Source organism: Heterodontus francisci, chromosome 2 (genome assembly GCF_036365525.1).
Source record: "Heterodontus francisci isolate sHetFra1 chromosome 2, sHetFra1.hap1, whole genome shotgun sequence".
NCBI lineage: Eukaryota > Metazoa > Chordata > Chondrichthyes > Heterodontiformes > Heterodontidae > Heterodontus > Heterodontus francisci.
The window spans coordinates 44,634,190-44,650,153 of record NC_090372.1 but is presented as its reverse complement, the minus strand read 5'-3'; the positions used below and the strand labels follow the sequence as shown (position 1 = coordinate 44,650,153).

Genomic DNA, 15,964 nt, shown 5'->3' with positions numbered 1-15,964 from the left:
GTCCCTATATTTCCCTACCACCTACCTATACTAGTGACAATTTATAATGGCCAATTTACCTATCAACCTGCAAGTCTTTTGGCTTGTGGGAGGAAACCGGAGCACCCGGAGAAAACCCACGCAGACACAGGGAGAACTTGCAAATTCCACACAGGCAGTACCCGGAATCGAACCCGGGTCCCTGGAGCTGTGAGGCTGCGGTGCTAACCACTGCGCCACTGTGCCGCCCACTCCCAGAATTACTGCCAGCATTAAAGTAATATCAGCAAGAAAATCTAAGCTATAGTCTATATCCCATTTATGCAGGCTACATATACATTAGTGAGGCATGAATTAAATTGGCACAGTAGTGCTGAAAAAAATATTGCCAATATATTCAAGAAAGGGAACCCAAGTTCATAAAAATTAACCATGCCCAAAACAGGTGAACACATTTTTCTCAGGCTGTGTCATTCGCCATAGCACGTACAGCCATCTTGAATTCACAGGGAGATCCATTTGACACTAAACGACTGGGATGCTTCCCCAAGTGGTCGACAAACAGCAATTAGTCAAATGACCTATTCAAGGATTAAGGGATTCCAAAGAACCCGTGAAGTGGATCAAAATCAAGGATTTAATCTATGGAATTAATCCTCTTGTAATAGGACAATAGAAATATATAGCACACAAGGCCATTTGACCCATCTTATCTGTGCCATTTGTTTGCTAGAGAATTAAAGCTAGCATCTCAAACAATACAGAATTCCCTGAGTATTGCACTGGAGTGCCAGTCTAGATTTGAGCCATGGAGTAGGGTTTGATAGACCAGAGGGGCAAACAAGAGATATTGAGCATGCTATTGACTTTTCTGCAGTGACTCCAACATATACACAACAGAGGTCCACTTATATGAGCAAGTGTCTAACAATGGGATCTATGTTTTTAAAAAATCTATTACGCATCTTGCATTCCATCAACCATAAGATGGAGCATCAGATATATGGCCTCCCAGTTTTCTAAGTTTTTTTAAAATCAATAAAGTCATGTTTATTCTTCATTTCACTTGTCACTTCCTGAGTATTCTGTAACTAAGTGTTAAAGCTAATGACAAAGGAAAAAGTGGTGGATTTTCCAACTGATTTCCACAAGTTTCCAGCAAGCCAACAGTTAGTGGTAGTTAGTTTTGTATGTGGTTATTTTACCACATTACCTACAGTCCTGACATCGACTAACAAGACTGTAAACTATGTGGCGCTGCTGATTCCAGAGGTCACACACACTGCCATTTGAGCCCCCAAAGATAATATAAATAGAGCAGGCTATATTTTCTAGCTGCCAGCAACTTGACCTGGATGCACCGAGTCCAAAAAATGGTTTTGCCCTCACCAACCTGTACAACAGACCTTCCCTACAAATGGAGAGGAGTATAGATACAAACACAACAGCTTATGGGAGTTGTTTTAGGTATATTAGGATGCCTGTGAAATCAGCCCCAGGATATAAAAACGGAGGCTTGTAGAGCACGCGGGAGAATGTAGCAGCGGGTGGGGGTGGGGCTTGCGCGTGTTGAGAAGTAAGGAAAAAGAATCATTCCGATTGTTCACTGCAATACTGAAAAGATGAACAAGCCCAGCAAGTCAGACAAGAGAATGTGCTGTTGCACTCAGAATTTACAGAAATGTTGTTGCTGTTGTAAAGGAGTGGTTAAATCTATAAAAAGCATTAAGTTTGCAGTTAAACCTGAGCAACCTGAAGTGCACTCTCTGATGAGTAATGTAATTTAATAGTCAATTGATCACAATTTCCATTCTGATGTAAACTATGGAATATAAAGAATCACATCCCCCCCCCCCCCAAAAAAAAATCAAACGGCATAAGAGCCTTTCACTGTAATTCTTCTGTTGCAATTTACATAGCAACAGCAAGTTAAGAATCCTCCTTCCCTGGAGCGTTGTAGGGACTTTTTGGATGGTTGAGCCCTAATGGTTTTCCGTATCAGCATCCATCTTAATATCCCGTCCAGAAGAAGTAGAGCAACTTGCAACACAGAAAGCAACCATTTGACCCATTGTGTTTGTTCAAGCTTTGCTGAAGCAATCCAAAACTAATACCACTTCCTCACTCACCCCTTCCATCTTCCTGTACTTCATTTATCTGATTACCAATAAAAGTCCAGTTGTCTCTGCTTCAACTACGCCCTGTGACAAAACATTCCATGCTCTAACAACTGTGTAAAAAAAATTCCCCTAACTTCTCACCACTTCAGGTGATGAATTCAAACTAATGACCTCTCTCACCACATAATCCCCAATCGGGAAAACTGTTTTTCCATAGTCCCCCAATGAAAAGGCTTCAGAGTGTTTAAAAAAAACACTATTAGATCTCTTCTTAGCCTTCTCTGACACAGTGCAAACAGTCCCAGTATCTCCATCTTTATATAACTCCTTTGATTAGTAGGTCCATGCCTTCATGGTTCAGCAAGTAAATGGTGTAATACTGAGCCAAACAAAGAAAGTTCCAGATTCTGTATATGGTGAAACAGCTGTTATGCTCGGAAGGAGCCATAATGAAATAAACAATGAACTGGAGGAATTAGAAAATAAGTATCAACTGTTGAACTGACGCATAAGAAAATGGGCACATTTGTACCACAGACAAAATGGAGTAGAGGTCAAGTGACCCCTCCTGTTTTATCAATAAGCAAGCCCGCCTGCAAAGACGAAACTCCAACTGCGACTGAATTAGCTTTGGGGAAAACACATTGAAATGGAAAGAGGCACATTTCATGTTTATGACTCCTACCTACAGGAACGGGACTAACAAAGGTTCTGTAGACAGACTGACTCCACAGCCCAAACCAAAATGAATAGGATGTGAAGTAGCACCATTGTAACACAATGACCCCATCCAGACGCCAACAGATAGGAATGGTTTCCTTATCACACCAGGGGAGAGAGCCCTTTGTCACCTGACAGACTCAAATGTCATGAGTTTTTACCTTAAATGGCAGCTGTTTGGAGAGAGAGGGGAGATCAATGACCACAGAAAGCCAGTTCCAGCCAGAGGCTAAGAGATACAGTTCAGCTAAGCAGAAGAACCCTGCTGAATAACAACTTGAACCACTGCATCAGAGAAATTGCAAGGTGACTTTGAGACTCCCCATCTGTGAAAGTAAACCAGGATTCACACTACCAACTTTGGGCAGAGGACTACAACACTTCAGCCACTCCAAGACAGGCCTGCAACATAATTATAAAATTTCCTCCGGAAAAAATTGAAGGTTTTTTTAAGCAATGGACTCTTGTACAGTAATTTGGACTTTAACTGCACCCTGCCCTTTTCTCTCTATCTATTCCTGTGTATACATGTGTGAGAGAATGCATATGGGGGTGAGATTGCGACCATTTCAGGAATTGTTTTAAAAAATTATTTTTTTTAAACCTACGAGAAAACCTGTCATTTGTCTGTTTATTTAACCCTAAAAACAGGGACGAACACACCATTTATAACAAAACACTATCTGTGATCAGTGGGAGGTAAAAAGTGGAAGCCACCCATACCACTTACTACCTGGACATAATAAAAATGGGGGGTTCATCTCAGCAGTGCCACTGCAATGGGCTTCTGAGCCCAAGCTGATTGTGTATCAACCAGGCTCCTGCGCCTACTCATCAGCCAGTGACACTTGTAAGAAAAGTGCAAATGTGGGTATATAGCTAGGACACTATGTGATTCAGCTGTGATGGCTTCCATGATGAAACAGCCTATCACTCTCCAGAATCACCCAAGAAAAAATGGGTGACTGGGAGAAACACCAGAAAGCTTATGTCACCCAACACCCAGGAGAGAGTTTGGGAGGGGTGGGGAGGGGAAAGAAAACAAAACATGGTCAGTGAACAAGATTACATTTAGAAAAGACAATAACACTGTACTACATATGTTAAAAAAAACACTGCAGCACACAGTGAATACATCTCCTTGATAATCTGAATGCCAGTGAAGACAGTAAGTTGACGCAACCAAACAATGAACTAAGAATGTGTTAAATACATCAACACTGGTGGCACCTTTTAAATTGTTTTACTCTTTGTACAAGCCCCAGACACTGGAAAATTGAAACATTCACACGTCAGACCACGAGATGAATATACAGAAGTTCTCAACTACATCGTCAAACAATTCTGCTACACATCACAAAATCAATTAAGTGTTTCAGCACTGCTGTAATCTCACACTTCAAATAGCCCCAAAACACTCTGCTCAGGCTCAAAGAGAAAGGACAATTTACTGAAAGACCACCACTGATTGTGGAACCCATCCCAGCAATGAATCATCATTTTCAAGAGGAGAAATGTTGCATCTTGTATAATGCTACATGGGGACAATTTTATTTTTTTTTAGAAAAAGGAATAAGATGGGTTGTCTTTCCGCTGCAGGATTTATTGACAAACAAATCAGTTGATAGTATTTGTTTTAAGTCAGTCAGAGTCGTAATGACACAGGAAGCAGCCATTAGAGCAATCCAGTCAGTCTCATTCCTCTGCTTGATCCCCGTCGCCTTGCAAGTTTATTTCCCTCAAGTGCCCATCCAATTTCCTTTTGAAATCATTGACCATCTCCACTTCCACCAACCTAGTAGGCAACGAGTTCCAGGTTATTACCTGGATGGAGATTACATTGGCTGAGGAAGAAGATCTGCTTTTTTTGATGAGTACATAATGCTGAACAAACTGGCTGGTCACCAAAATTGCTCTAAAGGGTTAATAAAATATGTTACCATGAAAGAAAAGGTCAGTGCTTGAAATGATACAATGATGCCCAAACCCTGCTCACCAATAAGAATCATATGCTTTGTTGCAATCAGCGCTGCCATGAACATAAACTGCAATACACAATATTAAAATATGGGAGACAAAGTCGATACAACACAATGTCACACACATGAAAATACAGCAGTGCGTAACGCATTCTTGAAGATGAGCATCAATGGAGACAGTGAGCTGGCTCAGCTGCAAGCTAGGAATGAGTTAAACACACATACACCAGCGGTAGTCAAAGGCTACACAATATCGACAGAGAGAATGCGGCACAGAGCATTCAAGCTATTATTTACCGAATTACTACTGGAGTCACGTCTGCTGTGAGCCCTGCTTTAGACCTATGCAAGCTAACGGCTTTTAAGATCATAAAACACATCAACAGTGACGGTTTAACAGTACATAGCCCTTCTCGACATCCTTGCTAAACAATCTATATTTTCTCCTGGATCGTGCACCTTGGACTGTGGTAGAGGACAGGTGGTGAACGGTAGACATCATCACAGCTTCTGCCGATGGCATTTCCTGGCCTGCTTAGCGAGCCTCTAAAGCAGAATTCGAGATGAACCCCCCGTTGATTTCAACTTCCATCAGCCTGATTCTTCACTGCTGTTGAATGCTGCACCACATGACCCAGGTGAGCTAAGCAACTCACTGGCTTAAGGAATCCAAAGTGCGAATGCAAATAGAGGCGATTTTTTTTTGCAAAAAAAAACATATGCAAGCTCTTCCAGTCTGAGGCAGGCTACAATTCAACTGAAGTAGCTGTAACCACTTTAGGAATTTAAGGAAACAGGCATCAGATTTAAACTATAGTTTAAACAAAAGGCATATTTATTGCCAATTAGTACATGGGCTTGCCAGACAAGGCTTTGAGAATTGCATCCTTTACATGTCAAGCAAACATCTGCTGTGGCTCAGCCTGAAAGGACTCACGTGATCACTGCACAGCTTCAGTTTACCAGGCAAATTTGCTAGCAGCACTCCCACAAATTAATCTTTGCTTCGCCATTGCAACTTGGTTTCAGCATTGCTTTTTAAGGCTCCAGTATTCCTTTTCCAACAATCTACAATTTCAGACTTATCAGACTTCGGTAAAAGCATTTTCACTCAAGTATTCCAACAATCCAAAATTTAACCAAATACTTCTGAATGTACACCAATGCATTAGCTAAAACAGAAATATAATCATACATGATCTTCTCAGGTTCAATTAACTAGTAAGTGAGAAATCGGTTTTGTCCAATAAAATAGATGCAAAAGCAACAGTTTCCTCGATTTTTTTGTGCACTGCCCAGGTAAGGTTTAAGAACACAGAAGTGCAGACAAGCTGGTGCCAACCCCAACTGCCTCCTTTTGTATGCATGGACATGCTGTACCTTTTAATGGCAGCACACAATTTGTCCTTGTGTTCTCCCATATTGCCAAGTTGGCAATGGCAACCAAACTGATTGGCAGGGAACCAAGTAAGGGCACAAAAACATCCCTGGAGCAAGAACAACCCACACTCTCCTCACAAATGCCTCCTGGTAGCCAGTTCAGTACTACATGGCACTGCAGCTGGTTTGACATCTTCAGAGTCAGAAAATAGTAATGAGTGAAGTGGACCCTAAGGTGATGGGAGGAAAACTTTCAAAAATGAGGAAGGGGTTCAGGCAGGGGTAGAGATGCTTTAAAGGATAATGGTGTAGGAGTTATAGGCCAGCTCCTTATTTTCACCCAAGATTCTACACGTCAGAAGGTGGAGTCAAATAAGACTAGTGCCTGCTCCACAGCGAAGCAGAAGAAATTATGCCACCTCCTTTACAAGGATAAGCAGCAGATGGATGGGTGCAGGGAGCAATAAAGGAGGTGCTTTTACTGTGTCAAGCTACAGGGCTAATTATTCCTCTACCCTGCCCAGCAATGCTTAGATCAATAGCAGCATTCTCTCTCAGCTCAGCATAAAGCAGAGTTCAAACCAAGGACCTCCCTGGTCTTTGTGGCTCAGTGCCATAGCATAATGGAAAAGAAAAGCTTGTTCTTAAAGAGATTCATTTGTGAATATAGAGATAAAAATCTCCACAAAGCTTTTCAACACTTTATGTATGAAGTTGAAAGACTTCACATGCTAAAGTATTTATTTTTATAAATACAGGTTACATGATTACTAATTAAACTAGTACGTCAAGAGGGGAAAATTGGGCGAACAAATAATAGAACTAAATGGTTTCAGTCAACATTATACTCTTCCCTCAAGAAATATCTACCAACAACTCCATTATTACAAAGCTTGAGTTAACAGCTAGATCCACAAGAATGCAAACATCCAAACATACATGTAAAAGTAAAAAAGGGAGAGGTACAGAATTGTGGAACGGGGGAGTATGGGGGTCGGGATTGAGAGAGAGGGGCGGGGGCGGGAGAGAGGGGGGCGGGAGAGAGAGGGGCGGGAGAGAGAGAACGTGGGGGGGGAAGAGTGAGTACATGACCAAGATTTGCAAATTACAACCAGTGCAGTGAGGCACCGCGATCACTGCCAAAGGAACCATACCCTCATTGAGGGGGGGCAGAAGAGCAGGTAAGTGAAGAATGTGACAGAGAACAAAAAAAACAGTAAAAATTTGAAGTTATGATTAAAATCTATTTTGATCTTATGTACTATTCATTTCCACCCTACTAACATTCTTGCTAAGATCGACACTGCCTACAAACATGTTGTTTACAAACTACAGCATTCCTCGTGATTTAAAGCGACCCTGCACATTTTTAATCATGCAGTGTGTACCATTAAATCAACCAATAAGCACATCATAAAAACTGCTGCTCATGTGTTAATAGCCTTTTCATTAAAGGCGAGTAGAACTTCCAAATAACAGAGCAACTGTTGTGCCTTGGACAGAATTTTCAAACTCTGTCCATCAGACACCAGCATGTGAAGCTGACAGATTGGCTGGGGGATAGAGGGGAGAGGGAAAAAAATGGTGACACAAAAAAAGCAGATTATCAAATGAACAATGTCTTCCACTTCACCTTTATGTTCCCTGCATCATTCAAAAGGGTCGTCATTTAACCCATATTTCAGGCTTCAGTGAATGCATTCCTAGAAAGTCTGAAAGCAATTTATGGCAATCTCTCTGAATTTCCCCCAGCTTTTAACCTCTATTTGGAACTACCCAGTCAATATCAGTAATATGCTGCAAGTAGCAGCTGCTTGGTTCAGTTAAAACTCTTACCTTGGAGTTAAAAAGAATGACTCATGACACTCACACAATGTAACACTCCCTCAATACTATAAATAAGGTGTCCGCCTAGACTGTGCTAAAGTCCTGGAGTGGGGTGTGAGCTCATCTTTTGAATGGGATGTTAAACTGAGGTGCCCTGTTCATCTGCTCAGGTGGATGGAGGAGACACAATGGCACTATTTGAAGAGAAAGTAGCTCTCCTTCTGTCCGAGCCAACATTTAGTTCCTCAACCAACATTACCAAGAATGAATTGCTGTTTGCGTCATCTTACTGTGCACTACAAAAGCAATTCATTGGATGCAAAGCACTTTGGCTTATCCTGATAGTATGCATCCCAGAGTACTTAAGGAAGTGGCCCGAGAAATAGTGGATGCATTGGTGGTCATCTTCCAAGATTCTATAGAATCTGCAACAGTTCCTACAGATTGGAGGGTAGCTAATGTAACCCCACTATTTAAAAAGGGAGGTAGCGAGAAAGCAGGGAATTATAGACCAGTCAGCCTGATGTCAGTAGTGGGGAAAATTCTAGAGTCCAGCATGGATATACAAAAGGGAAATCATGCTTGACATAATCTACTAGAATTCTTCAAGGATGTAACTAGTAGAGTTGATGAGGGGCAGCCAGTGGATGTAGTTTATTTGGACTTTCAGAAGGCTTTCGAAAAAGTCCCACATAAGAGATTAGCATGTAAAATTAAAGCACATGGGATTGTGGGTAGTGTATTGTGATGGATAGAAAATTAGTTGGTGGACTGGAAACAGTAGGGATAAATGGGTCTTTTTCTGAATGGCAGGCAGTGACTAGTGGGGTACTGCAGGGATCGGTGCTGGAACCCCAGCTATTCACAATATACATTAATGATTTAGATGAGGAAACTAAATGTAATACCTCATAATTTGCAGATGACACAAAACTGGGTGGGAGGGTGAGTTGTGAGGATGATGCAGAGGCGCTTCAGGGTGATTTGGACAACTTGAGTGAGTGGGCTAATGCATGGCAGATGCAATATAATGTGGATAAATGTGAGGTTATCCACTTTGGTGGCAAAAACAGGAAGGCAGATTATCTGAATGACTATAAACTGAGCGAGGGGAATATGCAGCGAGATCTGGGTGTTCTTGTACACCAGTCGCTGAAGGTAAGCTTGCAGGTGCAACAGGTGGTAAAAAAGGCAAATGGTATGTTGGCCTTCATAGCAAGAGATTAGAGTACAGGAGCAGGGATGTCTTGCTGCAATTATACAGGGCCTTGGTGAGGCCACACCTGGAATATTGTGTGCAGTTTTGGTCTCCTTATCTGAGGAAGGATGTTCTTGCTATAGAGGGAGGGCAGCAAAGGTTTACCAGACTGATTCCTGGGATGGTGGGACTGATGTATGAGGAGAGATCGAGTCGGTTAGGATTATATTTGCTGGAGTTCAGAAGAGTTGAGGGGGGATCTCACAGAAACCTATAAAATTCTAACAGGACTTGACAAGGTAGATGCAGGAAAGATGTTCCTGATGGTAGGGGAGTCCAGAACCAGGGGTTATAGTCTAAGGATACGGGGTAAACCTTTCAGGACTGAGATGAGGAGAAATTTCTTTACCCAGAGAGTGGTGAGCCTGTGGAATTCACTACCACAGCAAGCAGTTGAGGCCAAAACATTGTATGTTTTCAAGGAGTTAGATATAGCTCTTGGGTCTAAAGAATTAAAAGGGTATGGGGGCGAAAGCGGGAACAGGCTACTGAGTTGGATGATCAGCCATGATCATAATGAATGGCGGAGCAGGCTTGAAGGGCTGAATGGCCTACTCCTGCCCCTATTTCCTATGTTTCTAAGACAAAAAAAGGCTTTCTTACACAGAATTGCAGGTATAAATTCCACAACCTGAGCCCCCCACTTTAAAAAATGTCTAGATTCTGGTTCAGGACATTGTATTAGAGTCAAGCAGGGGATTTCCCCAGCATTCCAATAATAACCAAGCTGTTTGAGAGAACACTCAGCACTGGCTAACTGTAAAATTGACAGAAGGTTGTCACTGCTGTTTTGCATCTATAAATAACAGTCTATGAGCAGAAGAAAATACAACACAATTTACAGGCAATTTAAACAACCTACTATAACTTAATTGTACAGCCATTTACATATTGTTGAGCTCAGGCATGACTTTACTGGTCAGACAACCACAAAAGATAGCTACAAAACATCTGCACAGTGGAATATTTGAAATTCAATATTCTAAAATAAACTTGGTCACAGGGGTAAAATGCATTTCTCTTGAGAACTGTTCTTTGTGTAAACATGGTATGATGTATTGAATCTCCTGCAGCACACACAGCAAGATTGGATCAGACAACATGAACCCACATTTTATTCAGAAACTAGAGAAAATTAGTTTATGAACTGGGTTCCAAGCTGAATTAATACTAAAAACAGCCTAAAACTTCACAAAACCCAGAAAGAAAACCTTGAAACTTATTGGATGATTAAGACAGGCAACAACTTGGATTTATTGAAACAACGCATCTTTGATGTATAAACACCTGCCAAGGTACTTCACAGGGAAGAAAAGGAACGTATGTCCTGCCTGTGAGAAGGCCAAAAGGCAACTGAGAGCTTGCTCCAGGAAATGGGTTTTAGAGCATCCTTTTAAAGCAGAGGATGATAATGGACAGACAAAAGGATTTAAGGAGGAAAAATAGTCAGAGCATAATGGCAAGACAGCTGACATCTCTGCTACCAAAAGATTGAATGGATGAAGGAGAGGGAAATGTGCACGAGGCCAGAGTCAGAGATCAAACGATATGCAGCAGTGGAGAAAGTTAGAGGTGGAGGAGATGTTGGCCATAAAACGATCTGTAGAAGATGTTAAACTCAATCTACTGGTGTCTAAGACGCCAGTGTAGGTCAGCAAAGTTGACTGTAATAAGCCAGTGAGGATTAGTGCAAGACATACTGAGGATGCCCCTGTGGATATGCTCCAAATGCCATCACTAAATATTTACTTCTCCGTTATGGAACAGCTACCAAGGTATCTTTGGCGTCCTACATACAACGAATAATATACAACAGGGTGTCAAACAGCACTTCCGCGTTGAGTCAGAATGTTAAGGGTTCAAGTCGCGGTCGAGGCCGCAGCACAGAGGTCGCGGCCAAGACCTTGCTGCACTTGCACGTCAAGGTGGATTAAAAGATCACATAGCACTACTGCGAGGAACAGCAGAGGCGTTATCCCTGGTGTACTGGCCAATATTTATCCCTCAATCAGCATCACTACAAGAGGTTATCTGTCATTATCACATTGCTATTTGTGGGAAGTTTATTGTACACAAACTGATTGCTGCGCTTCCTACATCGCAACAATGATTACACTTCAAAAAAAGTACTTAATTGGCTGCAAAGTGGCCATCCTGAGGTCATGAAAAGTGCTATATAAATGCAAGTCTTTTGTTCTAAAAGAAAGTCAAAGTGATGCACATTCTGTAGAACCCCAAAAGTGAGTCACTGGACAGTAACCTAAGCAACGATGTTCCAGACCATTAATTACTTCATCGTAAGCCACATAATGCAGATGCAAAGGAAAGTTACACCTTGCCTTTTCAAGATGCCTACAAAGTGGGGAAGAGCAGCTATAAAAACATCTGCAGAACAGTGTGCAGGAACCCTTTGTGGAAATCCTCCACCCTAGGAGCACCAACAAGCATCTCATTTTAGATGACAAACTATGCTAAAATTTAAATACAAACACTGACATTTTTACAAATAATAAACATAAAAGGTACTAACTATAGATAATGCCGTAAATGACTCTAATTGGCTACCTGATAAAAAAACAGATATTTTCAACCAGAATTCCAATAAACATTTTTGATGATTTTGATTCCATAATTTCTTTACAGCCATGTTTTGGACTTTCCACAGATCCACCATTTTGAAAATCAGATTTTAAAATGGCAGCTTCGAACAAAGCCTAACTGCAATCAGTCCACCATTCCCTAATTTATGTTTAATAGTGTTGTTAATGCAGAGGACTGTGATTAGTAGCTGAAGAAAAGATTTATATATGACCACTGTGGAGATTTCCAAAATGTTTTGCTATTCTGGGAATGCATTTCTGCGTTAGAGACCTAACACAAAGTACTATACTACCTTGTTGCACTACTGCAGGTTTACAGAGAAATCATTTACAGCATATTACAGGGAAATTCCAGATGGTATATTTAATCATTTGTATGAAGGGTTTTAAAAAGATGTTCCTTGCGTGCAACAGATGGTGTTTGCTTAATTCACATACTTCAACAGAAAAACACTTCCACACATAATACTGCTTTTTTTTTTTAAAAAAAAAGGTTTGTTCTTCCATACCTAATTCTGTTTGCCAACATTTCCCAAGGGGAACATGCCCAGTATAACACATACAGAGCTAAAATATTGCCTGACTTAGTTGTATTTTCAATACTACAGTAAGCAGCCCACTGAATTTTTATCAGCATCATTTAATGAATATTTACCCAAAGATCTACATGCAATTTGCTGTCCAAAAACAATTTACAACCATGGTTACAGAAGCTGTTAAAGAGCACCCTTTAGAGTGGGCGGGAGTTGAGAAAAAAAAAGTCTCGTGCCACAGATCAAAAGGTCAGGTAATGGATCTTTAGAAATTGTACCAGGAGTTCTGCAACTAATAATCAAAGTAAGTTAACATTCAATATGCTTTCAGAGCACCAAAGTGCAGCTGTCTGAGCAAACACTTCAGAATACAGAGACTACAGGGCAGCTCAACTGAGTATAGGCACAATGTGCCAAATGGCCTCAATCGGTGCGATAATTTCTATGATCTACCAATAGGTGAGGCACAGTCTATTCTTCAGCAATGTAAAAAAAAAGGTTTTATATCACATTTACTGTACTGCAGAAATTATCCCCATCAGCACGCATCGTGTCCAATACTAGACACCAGACCTTCGGAAGGATGTCGAGGCCTTAGATAGGGTGCAGAAGGCATTTATTGGAATGATACCAGAGATGAGGGACTTCAGTTCTGTGGAAAGACTGCAGAAACTGGGATTGTTCTCCTTGGAGCAGTGAAGCCTAAGGGAAAATGGAGTAACTAAAGGAAATTATTTCCACTGTCAGGAAGATCAGTACCAGAGAAAACAGATGCAAGATAAATGGCAAAATAGTCAGTGTAGATAAGTTTTTTTTTTAAAAACACAGCAAATTATGATCTGAAGTGCACTAACCTAAAAAAGGGAAGCAGATTAAATAGTGTACTTTCAAAAGGAAATTGGAAATGTACTTGAAAATGAAAACAAATTCAGGGTTACGAGGAAACAGCAGCGGAGTGAGAGTAATTGGATACCTCTTTCAAAGAGCTGGCAGAGGCTGCTGGCCAAATGGCTTCCCTCTATGCTGTGTGATTCTATTACAGCATAAATGAAGCATTATACGAACATATATATTAACATATGAATTAGAAGCAGGAGTAGGCCATTCGGCCCCTCGAGCCTGCTCTCCAATTTGATAAGATCATGGCTGATCTGATTGCGGCCTCAACTCTACTTTCCTGTCTAGCTGCTATATCCTGTGACTCCCTTGTCAATCAAGACTCTATCTAACTCAGCCTTAAAAATATTCAATGACCCTGCTTGTTGCTCTGTGGGGAACAGAGTTCAACAGACTAACAATCCTCAGAGAAAAATATTTTCCTCATCTCTGTCTAAAATGGGAGACCTCCATTTTTAAACTGTGCCCCCTGGTTCCAGTCTCTCCCATAACGGGAAACATCCACTCAGCATCCACCCTGTCAAGTCCCCTCAGGATCTTATATGTTTCAATAAGATCACCTCTCATTCTTCTAAACTCTAATGGATACAGGCCCAACCTGTCCAACCTTTCCTCATAAAATAACCTCTTCATCCCAGAAATTAGTCAAGTGATCCTTCTCTGAACTGCTTCTAATGCAATTATATCCTTTCTTAAGTAAAGAGACCATAACTGTCAGCAGTACTCCAGATGTGGCCTGTTATGACCGAGATGGGAGGAGTGCACTGTCTTTCCTAGTCCCACTTCTCTGCAGGTCACAACATATATTTATAGAATGTTTACCCAGTTACCAATTATTATGCATCTAGACGTTTCAGCACATCTCTATAAAAAGAGGTGGTTTTCACAACCACCAGTGCAGCTCCAATAGCAATCTGAAGAGATCAATTATGCAAGGCGCAGCCACTGGTTTCCAGTCACTAGCAGGCTGAGTGACTCATTCCACCCAGAGGTGAGTAAAGCAGTCTCTGCACACTTCCTCAATAGCCAGAAATGGTTTTAAATAGGATTGCCAATTCTAGTTGGTTATATTCCTGGAGGTTGCATTAAACTAATCAAACTCAACAAGGATAAAGCCCCTGGTCCAGATGGGTTGCATCCATGCAGTTTAAAGGAAGAGACAGCAGAGGCATTACTACACTTTTGTAATAATTAGTTCAAAAAAAAGTAGTGATAGAACCAGCGGATAGCTAATGTAACTCCTTTATTTAAGAAGGGGGTCAGAACATGGCCAGGGAATTATAGACCAGTGAGCTTAACATTGGTGGCAGGAAAAGTAATGGAATCCCTGCTAAAGGAGAGAATAGAAGATGATCTAGAAAAAAGAAAAATATAATAATAATCAGCATGGATGTCAAAAGGGAAAATCTTGCTTGACAAACCTTATTGAATTTTTTGAGGAGGTAACGGAGAGTGTAGACAATGGAAATGCAGTAGATGTAATTTATCTGGATTTTCAAAAGGTCTTCGATAAGGTGCCCCATAATAGACAATGAATAAGGTTACAGAATGCAGAGTCAGGGGACAAGTGGCAGATTGCATTGTTATAAAAACAAGAAATGCTGGAAATACTCAGTTCTGATGAAGGGTCACTGACCTGAAACGTTAACTCTGCTTCTCTTTCCACAGCTGCTGCCAGACCTGCTGAGTATTCCCAGCATTTCTTGTTTTTATTTCAGATTTCTAGCATCTGCAGTATTTTGCTTTTATATTAGAATGGATTGTTAGCTAGCTTCAAACACAAAAGCACAGTGGGAGTAAAGGGTAGTTATTCAGAGGTGGAAAGTGGTGATCCACAAGGATCAGTGCTGGGACCACTGCTGTTCAAATTTACATTAATGGTTTGGACTTTGAATCAAAAACACAATTTCTAAATTTGCAGATGACACCAAAATTTATTTTCAGGGTGGGGGGGGGGGGGGGGGGGGAACAACAGTCAATACTGAGGAGGATTACAATAAATTACAGGAAGACATTAATAAATTTGCAGAATGGGCAAATAATTGGCAAATGCAGTTCATGCAGATAAATGAGAGGTTGGAAGAATAGGGAGGTCACTTATTACTTGAAAGGTGCAAGTCTAGGTGGGGTAGAGGAACAAGGGGATCATAGAGTACAAATACACCAATCACAAAGTTTTGCCACAGGTGGACAGAATTGAAAAGTAGGGAAGTTATGCTACACCTGTACAAAATCTTGTTCAGACCACACAGAGTACTGCGTGGAGTTCCAGATCGCCATATAGAAAAGATATAGAGGCACTGGAGAGGCACAGAAAAGATTTACAAGGATGATACCAGAAATGCATGGGTATACATATCAGGAAAGGATGAACAGGCTGGGTCTCTTTTCTCTTGAAAAAGGAAGGCTGTGGGGTGATCTAATGGAGATCTTTAAAATTATGAAAGGTTTTGATAGAATAGAGAGAGAGAGAGAGAGAGAGAGAGAGAATGTTTCCACTTGTACGGAAGGGCATAACTAAAGGCCATCAACGTAAGATAGTTATGAAGAGATCCAATAGGGAATTCAGAAGAAAGTGTTTTACTCAGACAGTGGTGAGAATGTGGCGAGTCGAAGAGACTTAGTAGTTGGCAGGAAAAAAGACAGAGGCGCAAGGGGAGAGCCAACTGTG

The 15,964-nt window shown here is 41.1% G+C and overlaps 1 protein-coding gene across 5 annotated transcripts in view; it reads right to left on the bottom strand.

The window, feature by feature from the left end:
* jarid2b (jumonji and AT-rich interaction domain containing 2b) overlaps positions 1-15,964 on the bottom strand; it is a 411,686-nt gene that overhangs the window by 200,122 nt on the left and 195,600 nt on the right. Inside the window, exon 1 of one of the 5 annotated variants that reach the window (XM_068057727.1) lies at positions 5,258-5,437. The exons of the other annotated variants lie outside the window; for them this stretch is intronic. Within the exon in view, the coding sequence (XP_067913828.1) occupies positions 5,258-5,321 (64 nt within the window). The 5' untranslated portion in view covers positions 5,322-5,437. Of the gene's footprint in view, positions 1-5,257; positions 5,438-15,964 lie in introns of those variants that run through there. 5 annotated transcript variants of the gene reach the window in all.